The sequence below is a fragment of the Papilio machaon genome, chromosome 17 (genome assembly GCF_912999745.1).
Source record: "Papilio machaon chromosome 17, ilPapMach1.1, whole genome shotgun sequence".
NCBI lineage: Eukaryota > Metazoa > Arthropoda > Insecta > Lepidoptera > Papilionidae > Papilio > Papilio machaon.
Genome location: NC_060002.1, coordinates 3721200 through 3734425, shown reverse-complemented (window position 1 = coordinate 3734425; position 13226 = coordinate 3721200). Strand labels below are relative to the sequence as shown.

The 13226-nt window shown below is 34.4% G+C and overlaps 2 protein-coding genes across 2 annotated transcripts in view; one reads left to right on the top strand and one right to left on the bottom strand.

Annotated features, from left to right (window-relative positions):
- Positions 1-791: 791 nt before the first annotated feature.
- LOC106721463 (zinc finger protein 311) lies at positions 792-9468 on the bottom strand. Its single transcript, XM_014516401.2, has 9 exons — positions 9109-9468; positions 8862-9033; positions 8655-8750; positions 7720-7889; positions 7285-7496; positions 6753-6894; positions 6429-6554; positions 5511-5635; positions 792-966 (listed from the first exon to the last, which is right to left on the bottom strand). Exons 1-9 carry the CDS (start codon positions 9466-9468, stop codon positions 792-794), a joined length of 1578 nt encoding a protein of 525 aa, XP_014371887.2.
- Positions 9469-9685: 217 nt separating this feature from the next.
- The window catches only part of LOC106721618 (RNA helicase aquarius), a 47767-nt gene continuing 44226 nt past the window's right edge, over positions 9686-13226 (top strand). The window contains exons 1-6 of the mRNA XM_045681998.1: positions 9686-9857; positions 11065-11165; positions 11754-11910; positions 12116-12326; positions 12524-12716; positions 13023-13176. Of these exons, the coding sequence (XP_045537954.1) occupies positions 9771-9857; positions 11065-11165; positions 11754-11910; positions 12116-12326; positions 12524-12716; positions 13023-13176 (903 nt within the window). The 5' untranslated portion in view covers positions 9686-9770. The remainder of the gene's footprint in view (positions 9858-11064; positions 11166-11753; positions 11911-12115; positions 12327-12523; positions 12717-13022; positions 13177-13226) is intronic.

The following is a 13226-nucleotide window of genomic DNA, read 5'->3' as shown; positions in this document are numbered from 1 at the left end:
GTTTAAGATGTTGTGTCGAAAATAACAAGAACAGGAATAATTTTGTGAAACAATGGCACAAAGAATGAACATAAAATATTATATATATATTATATAAACAGAAATGTGGCTATAAGAGCAATTTTTATAATAAATATTTACTGTTGAAGAATCTATGATTTTTATTCTATCAATTTTTACATCTACCCACTGAAATCCTTTCCGAAATTCGAGTAAGATGGGATATTACTGTGAACTATGAAAAGAGCTAGATAAATTCATGATTGCTTGTATGAGAAATATCCAGTCGCTTCACTTCTAGGCTGGGTCACGCAGATTATATTGTATAGGGGAAGGATTACAAAACAAAAAGAACAAGCAAAAATTATGTCTAATTCAGTCTTTGATGATAGCAGCGTTCCCTTCTGGACTTTATGAGAAACATTTTGTCTCAAAAGTGACACTAAGCGGTTGTTGCTGGCAGTCCATGTAGAGTTCTCTTGTGCTTCCACATATCGCCAGATCTCCTGTGAATACAGATTATATAAGAAATAACACGAAGAAATAGACAAAAAATTATTCCTAACTATTAGCTAGTAAATTCAATATAAAATTATTAAGCCTGCTTCACTGTACCCCAGTAATATTTCGAGGAATACATATTACCACAATTTTCAAAGATAATTTATAAGAGGTCAAGAAAAAAATAAACACAAGAAAAAAACAACAAACAACAAGAGGAAAGATCTCATTTTCAATGAGCGACCAGTTCGTGACTATTATTTCCTTGATCACTCTACTCGTTTAGTCAGCTATATACAGTAGCCGCAGAGCTGGTCGCTCAGTGGAAACAGGGTGTAGTCTTGCCTGAAGGCGGTGCCGCAAACGTCGCACTTGTGTGGCTTCTCCCCGCTGTGTATGAGCGTGTGCACGGTGCGAGCGTACGGACGCCGGAACGCCGCACCACAGATCTCACACCGGTACGGTCTGCGAACATCACATCCATTGGTTTACACTGTCGAAACTTGTATAAAAACATAATGTCTTCCCTCTCAATCTTTTATGAGAAAACAGAGACAACATATTCATATGTTACAGCAGTGGAAACGATGATAACAATCGTATAACCTCTCGATAACAAAATAGTATTAAACTGGTAATTATTAACTTAATCCATTGACTAAATCAAGATGGCTGAAAGTAAGAATATGATGTATTAAACCAAATGCTGGGTATGAAGTAGCTAATGCAAATGAATGCTTAATCTTTCTCATTTGCTTTCGTAAAGTCTGCTTTCTAAAATTTCCAGCGATCCATATTCAACCATCTTTTATTATGTTCCAGGGTGTCTTACAAACATGTCTTAATACCATCCTATTAAAGAAGATTCTCCACTTTATATATTATATTATTCTCTGAACTCAAACTTAAGTCCATAAGATGACAACATTACTATATAATCAGGCGCTGAATTGATAATAGTCATTGTTCAAAGACTGTCAAATGTTAAAGAAAACTTCTCGAAGAACTCGAATGAAATTAATAATCAGTAAAGAACGCTGGATTCTTCCATCCACACCTGTATTGAAGAAAACAGTTTAAATTAGTCGACTCAAGCGTTGTTGGAGTGGTGACAAATAAAACATATTCAACATCCACACTGTATTGCATTTTCGTTCGAAGAGATTTCTTTTTTTAAGTAAAATTGGCCAATATCATTACTCACCATGGAGGTTTTATATATTTATAATAATGACGATAGTTAATATAGTAACTGTAGCGTTAGTAAAATATCCGCCATAAAACAGCAACGGTATAACGTCTAATGATTTCCAATTCGCCCGCTAGCGCCTAGTCAAATTAAAACCGTTACTGCGTAAAATATCAACTGCATAACCACGCACCAAATGTCAATGTATGCACGTTTTATGTCATCTACTTGTGAGTTCACACTGCCGAAACATCCACAGGTTTTTCAAAGAGAAAAAGGGATAACATATATATTTATTATTTACAAGTGTGTAGGCAATTGAAACCCATGCTGTAAAAGTAAGGTTTTTCAAGTTATCTCCGAAACTAAAGAGCCTCTGGCAACAACTTATAAGATTAAGAATAATATCACCAAAACATCAGAATTATGCCAACCGGAATTCCTAAAATATTAAGTTAGCCTTTATTTTATCCTTAACAGGCTGATAACCAACAGTGAAGTTTAGGTCATAGTGATTTTGGAAGTTATAGGTTACCATAGTAGCGTTTATAAGATTATAACGTACAATTTTCGGAGTTGAATTTAAAGCGTTTCGATAGTTGGTCGTAGGTCGTTTCATAACGCATCCACGGCCGCGCCGCCGCCTCGTAAACAGTTGGAACCGGTCAGCGGACAGAAGAGAGCGGCGAACGGCGAACGAGCTGGACACGTAAGAATTCCGCAACCGAACCGACTTACACTCTACCAGTTGCTACTCTTACATTGTAACAAGTCGGTATTAACATAAAAAAATAACTAGTTAATAATTTAAAATAAAAATAATAAGTCCGACCAAAGAAAGTATGTATGTCTTTTGTGAAAGATAATAAGAAGGGGGTCAATTTATACAGACGGCAGATAAAAATGTATGAAAGAGGATAGAAAGATGCAGAATAAATCCGACTGCTTTTGCCCTTATGACACTTCAGAGAAAAATTACAATCAAATAATACCTCACTAGTAAAATTCAGTTTAATAGTTTAGGCTACAGGTTACAATATAGTGGTAAAAATTTAGAAAGATGTAGGGATAACACCTGAGAAAATTGATATAAAACCCATGATCACAGTTTTTTAGAATTACAGATTATCTTCACACCGACGGTCTCATTTTTAGTAAAAAGAACAAATGTGACCTAGTAGAGAAATATTTGCTGTCACATTTTTAAAATACCTAATCTAGACTTCGATGTCAGTGCGCATGAAGAAGTTCAATGCAACACACTTTTAGACAGAAATTTTAAAACACTGAAATCTCTTTGTTCTCACTTGTCGTTTCTAAACATTCTTTAGTATTTTGTGTAGTTTTTAATTAACTGTTTTCTACAAACATAAACAAAAACTTTTCTTCAAACTACTTAGCCAAAAGTTTCTCATGTCCCGCCATTTTACTATACTGAACAATTCAGAAATCGTTAATCAAATTTAATTTAATATTTTTTTTCATTTAACTGATGTTACTAGTTTTGTTTTCCCGAAAGATAATTTTTCGAGAAATTAATTTTGAATATGAATCTAAAGAAACCAACCATTTCTCCTGAAATATTGAGAAATGTTAATGAACTGGTAATTTTACTTTTTCTATTGCAACGAATATAAATATAACTACGTAAACAATTTGTAACTCAAAAGCCCAACAACAGTGATTTTCAATACAATTTTGGAATTACAAGCTGAGGAACCTATGCGATGACGTCATTAACGTAACGTGAGCGGGTCGTCCGCGGGAACGACCCGGCGCTCAAAGTGGAACAGTTTGGAAAAACCGGGACCAATCGTACGACCCTAATTAAACGCTGGAGTAAACGATAAAAAGCGACTAAAAATAAAACAATTAAAATAATTGAGGTTTCTATTTATGTTTATATCGTTATTAATACTAATAGTACGGATTTTAATCAATTTATCATTTTTAAAGCTTTTATCTTATCAGTGATTTACAAAAAAGTTAAAATGCAATTTGGTTTCACACATGAATTTAGATGCAGAAGAAGTTTCGGATGATTCTGGTTAACAGATGTATTTTATTGATTCTTTTTTAACATTATTTAACAAAAATCAAGAATATAGAATGAAACAAAACGATAACTAACACAATGCGAAGAATTTGAACAATTAATTAAAAAAATAAGACAGCGATTCGAAGCACAGGTGTCGTTTATGTCTTATACGGTAACGAAGAAAAAATCATATATCTATAAATAGAAACTGTTGAAATGTTCCCGCTACGGCGCTTTGTGAAACCAGTTTCAATATTACAAGCGCTAGCGCCATCTATTGACGAACACTGAACATTCTATAATTCAAAAGTTTTGTGTTGTTTCAAGTCGGTATTTAAATAGTTTTCTTATAGATTTTCCTGTTACAGACCAACAGAATAAGTAGTGTATAATTTATAATTAGATAAATATAACAAACAATAAAAATATCCATATTAGCATTTGTGAAAAAAATACGGAAATTATTAAGTTAAAAAAAGTTTAAATGAAAAATCTACACATTTAAGTGAAAATGATGTGAAAAATTTATATTTAAATTAATTATAAGAGCAAAAGTGTTTTGCTAGCTTTTAAAATCAAATTAACGCTTTTAGCTGCTTAACTGTGTATGTTATTTTCTTAATTCGTCTTCCTTCAGAACAAATAGAATGACTCATCGTTGGTTTCTGAGACTAGACCTTGTATAAAATATATCGTCATCCCTCTCATTATATTTGACAAAATAGAGATAACAATACATGTTATACAGAGATTTTGGTCTCAGAAACCAACGGTTAGTCAGACATTACGTAGATAGTATATTCTTAGACAGGCAATCATTGCTGACGTCCATTGAGCATTCGAGAGTATTGCATAATGCAATATAAACAAACAGGTGCCCGAAACATCCCTTTGACGGTGGAAAATAAACTGGAAAACAATCATATTGTACTAAATATTTTTTTTATTCATTACCATTCGTGCACCAAACAAATACAGTTGTTGCGAGATCTACCACTGTTAAATCAAGACCACTGTCAAAGTTCTAAGTTTAGTCTCCCTTCCCACACTTTCCTTATAAGAAAAACAGGGGAAGATGAAGTGAATTTCACGGAGGGGATGCATAGGAAGGGAAATATCCTCTTTATGTGCGTTCCCTCTTCGGTCGATTAAGTAGGCAACTAACTAACGGGTATTCCGGCGAATTCTGGTGACCACTTCCTCATTTCCTACCTTGTGATATAAAAAACAATATCCATAGACATCCACACATCATTTTACAGCTAAGGATAATACTTAGGAACAAATACTTAGGTCGAAGGAATCCATTACTTAATTACAATGCTATCATTGATGAGAAACCTACAATCATAGGTCGAAGGAATCCAAGCATGAAGCGCGGCGCCCCAGTAGAGAATGTTTTAAAAAACGTGCGAAGAAATGCGATTCTTTAACATGGCTTTGTTATGTTTTCCATTGCCAAGAATATAATAAATTATATTGCATTTCGCTATTTACAATACTCTACAGTTATTTAGAGTAGATTTTAACATTATATAGATTCACATAACATATTATCATCCCTTTCATTCTGTTTGTAAAAGACAGAGACAACAAATATGTTTCGCACAGATATTTCGGTGGTGGAAATTACTGTTAATACTAACTGCTAAGTATTTAGAGAGGATTGATGCAGAATTCGAAGGCTTAGTGGTTATGATTTCTATTATATTTGAATGATTAAATAATTAAGATGATCACAATACAATAGCTACTATTATAGCTAGTGATATTGTACGTAACCTTTGGTCGGTGTGTATACGTGCATGTTCACGCAGGCGCGCGGCCGCCGTGAACGTCTTGGGGCAGCTCGAGCAGGCAAAGGGCCGCTCCCCGGTGTGCGTGCGCCGGTGGTCGTCGCGCTCCACCTGCCACATATCAACCTGCTACTTCAACATACTATGTATTACCACATTCAAACTTTATAGCGGCTCGTGGTTAGCCGTTACGCAAATGTCTGTACAGGTGGGTGCCCGTGGGGAAACCACGCTTTCACATTCCGATATAAAATTGTTTTATGAGACTGGCCTTAATGTTTGGATGGCTTTATACCTCTGGTAGGGACACCATGTAACGGGAACGAACGAAGATATTCATAAAGTTTTAGTTCTATTAAGGCTGCTTTCAACCAGAGATCGTTTACTTTTCGATGTTGGTTTGCGGCGAATTCAAATTTCATTCAAGTAAAGTCCGTAATAAAAATATCCTTGTCTATTTCTAGACCACAATAGGATCTATTAGAGAATAGTGTATCTGGCGAAGAGATTTTTATGCAGTAACACTATTTCAAGCAACAAATGCTGACCGGACGAGGTCGTATTAGCCTAGTGGTGGCGCCAATCACGCGCGCCGCCGCATCAGTGCCGGCTAAATAGAAAAATAGAACAAAAAAGCGAGCCGTATTTAACTTTCAGTACAACTGGCAACTCATTGTAAGCTTGCAAATAATAGAAAAAAACATTTTCTTCATTTTAAGGTTATTTTTATAGGGCCAGTTATAAATTGATTTCTGTAGGTGATATCATCGATTGTTTCTGGTTTTGGTAGAGATTTGATAATGACACAAAATTAGACGGAAGCTTGACTGGATCACATTGGGAATAACCTAAACTCTAAAAATGACCACACAACATTATATGTAGTTTGTTCTGTTCAAAATACCTTAACTTTGAACGCTTTCGGGCAGAGATCACATGGATAGGGCCGCTCTCCGGTGTGCATTCTCATATGTATGGCGAGGTGTCCAGACTGGTTGAAGCGGCGTCCGCAGACGCGACACGGGTACCCCTAGAATTCATTACCACATTAAAGTTTTTTATTTACTCTCCGTTCTTTTACTATATCGTGAAAACGTTTAAATTAAATAATTTTCGCCGGTACATTTCACAGTATTTGTGCGGTCCGTGCAACACATCCAGGGTCTTTCTGCGGTATCTAGTAGCTCATCAGTATTCGTAATGATTGATAGACAAATGAAAGTATTACTGGTTTGGTGACTCTGTGCATCTTCTTGTGTGTGTGCAGAGCGCACATGCTGCCGAGCACCTTGTCACACTCCTCGCATACGTAGGCGACCAGCGGCGCTCCCTCTGGTCGGTCCTCGCCTCGTTTGTGACGGTATAGTTCCCTGTAACATCAATAAAAGGATGTTCATGGTTCGATTACCCGTTGTTCTAATTGATTTCATGTCCAAGGTGTGCAAAGCGACTCCATGCAATTTGACGATAAGCGAAAATATCTGGAGTGGTGTCGGAATCAGTCGCACTTTTAGTAATGGTAGTATCATGTCGTGTAGTAGGCCTAGGACAATATGTCAATAAACATATCTATATATATAAAAGAAAGTCGTGTTGTGTTAGTTACACTATTTATAACTCAAGAACGGCTGAATCGATTTGACTGAAAATTGGTGGGCAGGTAGTTTAGAACCAGGAAACGGACATAGGATCATTTTTACCCCGTTTTCAATTTTTTATTCCGCGCGGACGGAGTCGCGGGTAAAAGCTAGTAATTATACCTTGCAGTAGCAAATAGTTGATTACAAGAGCCACAGTTCCACATTTTATTGCTGCTAGAGTTTGAATACGACCGACGTGTCTGTCGCGTCTGTAAAGGTCTATCGCATATGATTGTCTGCATTTCTGTGTCTTCGGCAGAAAGACTGGCATCCGCGTTGTTCTCACGAGAATCAAAGAGTTCTGAGATATCTGAAGATATGTGTGTATTCAGCTGTTGAAAAGGAGTAATTTTTAATGATTATTCCTAGAATTTTTATCAAATTAACTCAATTTACTTCAATTTTCCGTCACACGGACATCTTCTAGCAATCGATAAGAGCAGCTTAAAGCTGTCGGTGCGATGCCGGCAGTATAGGCGCCGCTAAAAATGATGCCTGTCCACTGCTAGAAGCTATCCGCGTACGGCGATTCTTACGTTAAAAAGACGAGTATACCAGAGGAGAAATAATATTGTCTCGTTCTTGCAAGCAGCATGTGAGTCGGTGTCGGTCGAGAGCGTCTCCATCCGCGAACAAGTAGCTGCAGGAGTCGCAAACGTACATAGCACCCAATCTCCGGCGAGATATGCTGTGCCTCCCACTGACGTCGATGCAGCACAACTGGTCTGGTAAGTATTAAAACCCCCATATATAAAAATCTAAGGACATTTTAGGTATATTGCGTTTTGTAGAAAAAAATTGAACATGAAATAGGAATAATTTACTTATAGTACATTCCAAGAAAACGATAACAAACTTAAGTCCGACCCGTAATTTATAACATCAGAGTTAAAGAAAAGTCCTAGAGGTTTAAAGCCATCTTAGATGCTAGATATATTTGTTTGATTCAATAGAATAGATAAATTAAAATACTAAGACCCTAAAACCAAAACAAAAATCCGAAATGGGCTTTTTTTTTTTAATCAAAAAGGATCATCATTCCAAAATTTACTACAACAGATTTAAAATAATATTATAAAAATGATCGAATATATTCAGAATGAAGTCACTATCCCAAGAAAGTTATGCTAACCATTAGATTATCAAAAATTATTTCATAAAGCACTAGCAGATTATACGCACGGCTTTATTACATTTTTAATCAAGTTAATAATGAAAGAAACAATAATCAAAGTATTGCCAGACCGCGCAATTTGTATCAGTTATTAGAAAGTCTTAGCAAATTGTAAGCTTTGGTCTAACAGGCTAAACTTATGAACTACTTTTTTTACTTTCTTATTAGTGGCCTAGTGTTTGTCGCACCTGTCTACTTCCGCTTACTTTTTTGACACTTGAATAAAATAATTATAAGTTATGTTATGAAAAGGTTATGGATAAACAACCACCTCATTTTGAAAGTCATTTAAAAATATTATATGCTTATTTCTTACCGTTGCTTTCTGTTTCTACAACCGTAGACAAAACTCTTTCGCACATACCACATACCAACCACTCGGCTTCATAACTTTGATTATCGTTATTCGTTTCTAGAATGTAAATAAAAATTCGCATATAACGTCTTTTTGCTGCAGCTGGTATATTTAACGAAGTTCTTTTGCAGTAAATATAGATATTCAACGTGTTTAAATCTTACATACCAATTGATTCCTTTAAGCTATTAACTTCGGGAACATTTTGATTTCTTTCTACGTAATTATCTGAAGCGTGTAAAGATATAGTATGATCAAGTAGATCAGCTTCTGTTGTGAATATTTCATGGCATACAGCACACGAATGGAGAGCCAATAAGTCGGGTCCAATCTCAACATCCTGCAAGAATGAATGTTATCCGCAAACATATGACAATAATGTAGGTAAGTAAGTTAAATGCAAAACTTTCCTGACCTTATTTTTTTCGGCATCGTTTTGTAGAGGTAATAAAAATTGATTAACAATATTATCATCTAACAAAGTCGATTCAAAATTAAAAATGTCTTGTTGAACTACATAAAGTTCTGTGTTCGTGGGTTCATTATTTGCGGAATTGCTTGCAGGAGGTACATTCTCAATGTTAAAGTACCGTCCGGAATTATTAGAATGGAGCGATAATTGACTGCCAATATTTGTAACTTCGGGAATCGTACTAACGCCGAAGTTTGTTACTGAGTTATTTGGTATTTCACTATTAAAAAGATCATCAGCTTCGTAATTATCTCTTAATTCTGAAAGATCTCTATACGGAAAGTCGGATGAATCAAACATCATTTTAAACCTGAAATAAGAAAAGAGAATAATGCTTTAGACTAGTAGCTTATCAATATATGTGTGTTTCAAGTTTTACTATTTATACGATAATTCACACATATATTGTTGATCTTAGATTTCTCTTTGGAGTAGTTCTTGATTTTTTAACGTGCACATGTCACTTCTTATTTTGTAAATGGCAATAATTTCAAAATTGTTGTCAATGTGTTTTTGACGTTGACATTTCGTCGTTTGTTGATTGTTTGTGGGATGTTTACCGATTTCATTTTCAATTAAATAGACACTTTTATATTAATATAATCATGAAAGTTGACGCTGCACCTCCATCGGAGAAACCTAAAATTCCTTTACCAACAGTATCACAAATAAATGCTGATAGAATAACACAGGTAAGAATAACGTTTAAGGTTAAGTTTGGAATTGCTCAATATTTGTTAATTTAGCTTATTTGTAAGCTGTTGTTCTTAAAAATACTAGGTTTACAATAATTAAATCGCAAGCTAAGCACTTTAAGATGATGACAATTACTATAGTATATGCTTTCTGTTCTTAATATCTATAAGGAGCTTAGTGTGATATGTATACATATTAAAAAAATACATTCACTCGAAAATGTTAAGGTACAAACTTATTTAAAGTACATATTAGTAGTGTATAAAAGTTTTAGTATAATAGAGAAAAGGTTTGTCTGTTTGAAGTAAAAACTAATTAAACAATGTCAATATGTATATCAAAATTTGAAAGCTTCCCGATAGAAGAATTACTGGTAAAATGTTTTTCATATGTACTAATTGTATTAATTTTGATAATGGCAATAGATGAAGATAACATATATAAAACTAATTAACTAGTCAATATGTAAATCAAGTAAAGATCTTTAACTCTACAGTCTGTGTATTTGAATTATATCACATTTATCAAATATGTTTGGATATTTAAAAAATAATAAGTGAAAAGATATCACAAGACAGAAAGTGAAATAACTATAAATGAATGTAAAGTAAAACGCAATGTATCGATGAAAAAAACATGTGTGGTTTAATTTGTGCAGTGATACCAACATATGTATTAAATAATATTTAACAAGACTGTATATTAAGTAACTCTTATAAACCACTAGCTATTGCCAGCAGGGAGTAGCGACTCCATCTTTGCAAAATTAAAAAAAACACTTAATTCGTAGCCTAGGTCTTCTATACTATTTTCTACATGTATGCCAAAGTTTAGTAAGATCTGTTCAGCGGATCTGGAGATACCTTCTAACAAACATCCATCTAAACTTTGGCATTTATAATATTAGTAATATATCTATCCAAAAATCCTTGGTATATTTATCCAACCCATTTTATTATTGAGATTGTTGTCATATAATGTACAGCTGTATTATTAGAATATGCACTTCAACTTATAGTTGGTATTATTAATCCAACCAGTATATAGGTTTATTTTTGAAAATAAATGTATATTGGGTAATAAAATTTAACTTTTATATACTTTCCAAGTAACCAACTGGTTATACAAACAGCTCATAAAATCTAGGTAACATTGCTCATTGAATTGGCTTATAAATCAACATGGTTACTGCATTATTCACAGCTTGCTCAACAGTACTGGTCACCACAAACGAAGGACAACCACTTACCTTATGATGCATCAATTGTGGAATCTATCTACCAGACGGAGATACTTGGATCCTAGTAAGTATTATACAAATATTTAAAAAGTAATTGTAAATAAAACATTCACTTTCAATATTTCTCAGCCTAACTGATTTAAAACATTTGAATACATTAAAGGTCAATAACCTTATGGAGTGCATTGACCTCTATATTTTTTTAAATATGACAGTTTTTAAAGTGTGTTATTTTCTATTAATTAAAAATTACACTCCAGCTGCTGTTTTGTTTCTTGATGAGTTAGTGAAGTGATGACAACATATAAATAGTTTATAAATATGAGTATTATTTTTAATTTAATTTTAGTGATTGAAAATTAATAAATGTTAGAGAGTTTTATAAAAATAACTAGCTGTCGCCCGCGACTCCGTCCGAGCGCAGTTAAAAAAAACTAAATGGGGGGGGGGGGTTATGAAAAATAGATGTTGGCCGATTCTCAGACCTACTGAATATGCTCACAAAATTTCATGAGAATCGGTCAAGCCGTTTCGGAGAAGTTTAACCACAAACACGAGAATTTTATATATTAGATGGTTTGGTTTAAGATGTTTTTTTTTATTATTATTAATTTATTGCGCATTTTATTGAAATAATGGAAATTATTTACAGCTTTTCCGTACGTCGAATTATGATGTTGGAATTTTCTCAATACTTAGAGAACTATTTGTGGCCTCATTACAAGACTGGAGAAGCGAGCCATGCTCATATGATGTCAATTATTGTTATGACAAATGAGAAGTTTCGGGAGAGAGTACAGGCATGGCAGGTCAGTATTTTTATAACTAACTAGCTAGAACTTTTTGAAACTAACATTACAAACCATATTTTATGTGTGCAATGTATTTAAGGATCCTATGTCTAGATAAGTGATTAAAAAAAAACAGTTTAAATGTGATATGGGTCCTAAAACTACTTGGTTGACATATTCCTTGAATTATTTCTGTAGTATAAATAATATATTTTATTTACAGGCTTTCTTGAAGAAGCCCGAACACTTCCCCGGGTTCTTCGAGCAAGTTCTCCGTGCTAGTGTGGCAAATGACCGCAGTAGTCAGAACATGCGTGAGCAGACGGCACTCCTGATGTTCCTTAACCACTGCTTTGGTAGTATGGAAGTGCAACTCTGTAGGGATCAGGTCAAGCGTCTTGTGTCTCTCAGTATGTGGATTAGTTTGCAAGAAGGTGAGAGTTTTTAGGTTATTAAATTAAGATATGATAATCTTTAGAGATGTGTGTAGGGTAAATTGCTCATCATCTTAACTGAGGATCTTCGTTAATGTTCCATTAAATAACTTTGAGTGTGGTAGTAAGTGACTTAAATATATATTTCAGTTCTGTTGTCGCTCTTTTGATTAATTTGTTTTGTACTAATATTTCAGGTAGGAGAAATCAAGAATTCAAACTAGTACCTAAATGGAAGAAATACTGGAGAGCCATACAGAAGAAGGATAAACCTGAGATGTTAGAAAAGTTGAACTGGGAGCGACATTACCTGCAGCGGCTGATGATCAAGTTCATGGAGATCCTGGAGACGGTTTCCGAAACTGAAGATGTCGATCCGAATGTTGTGAGGTGAGATCTTCAGCATATTATGGGATCTGGAATGTAGTGTGGAATTCGTATTAATCTGGCAAAACTTAAAAGCCTTCTTGAAATAAACTTTTTTTTTTAAGAAAGGCATACTAATACAAATAATTTACTTACAAAATGTTCAGATTAGAATTTATAATGTTGGCTGTCTTAATAAAAAAGTCCATTTTTTCATGTCAAACTCCATAGATTTATGGATATTATCATCAACCTCTAACATTTGGCGGTTACTGAGTGAAAAAATACATTTGAGGTGATAATTTTATTCTAAATATTTATCTTATTCAGGTATTGTGAGCGGTTCTTAGAGCTGATGATCGATCTCGAAGCGTTACTGCCTACCCGCCGCTTCTTCAACACCGTGATGGATGACTGCCATCTAGTGGTGAGATGTCAACTCTCAGCTCTAACACGACGGCCTGAAGGTCAGCTGTTTACACAGGTAAGTGAATGTTTCGTAACACGGTTAAGTGATTTTTTTTGACAAACTTT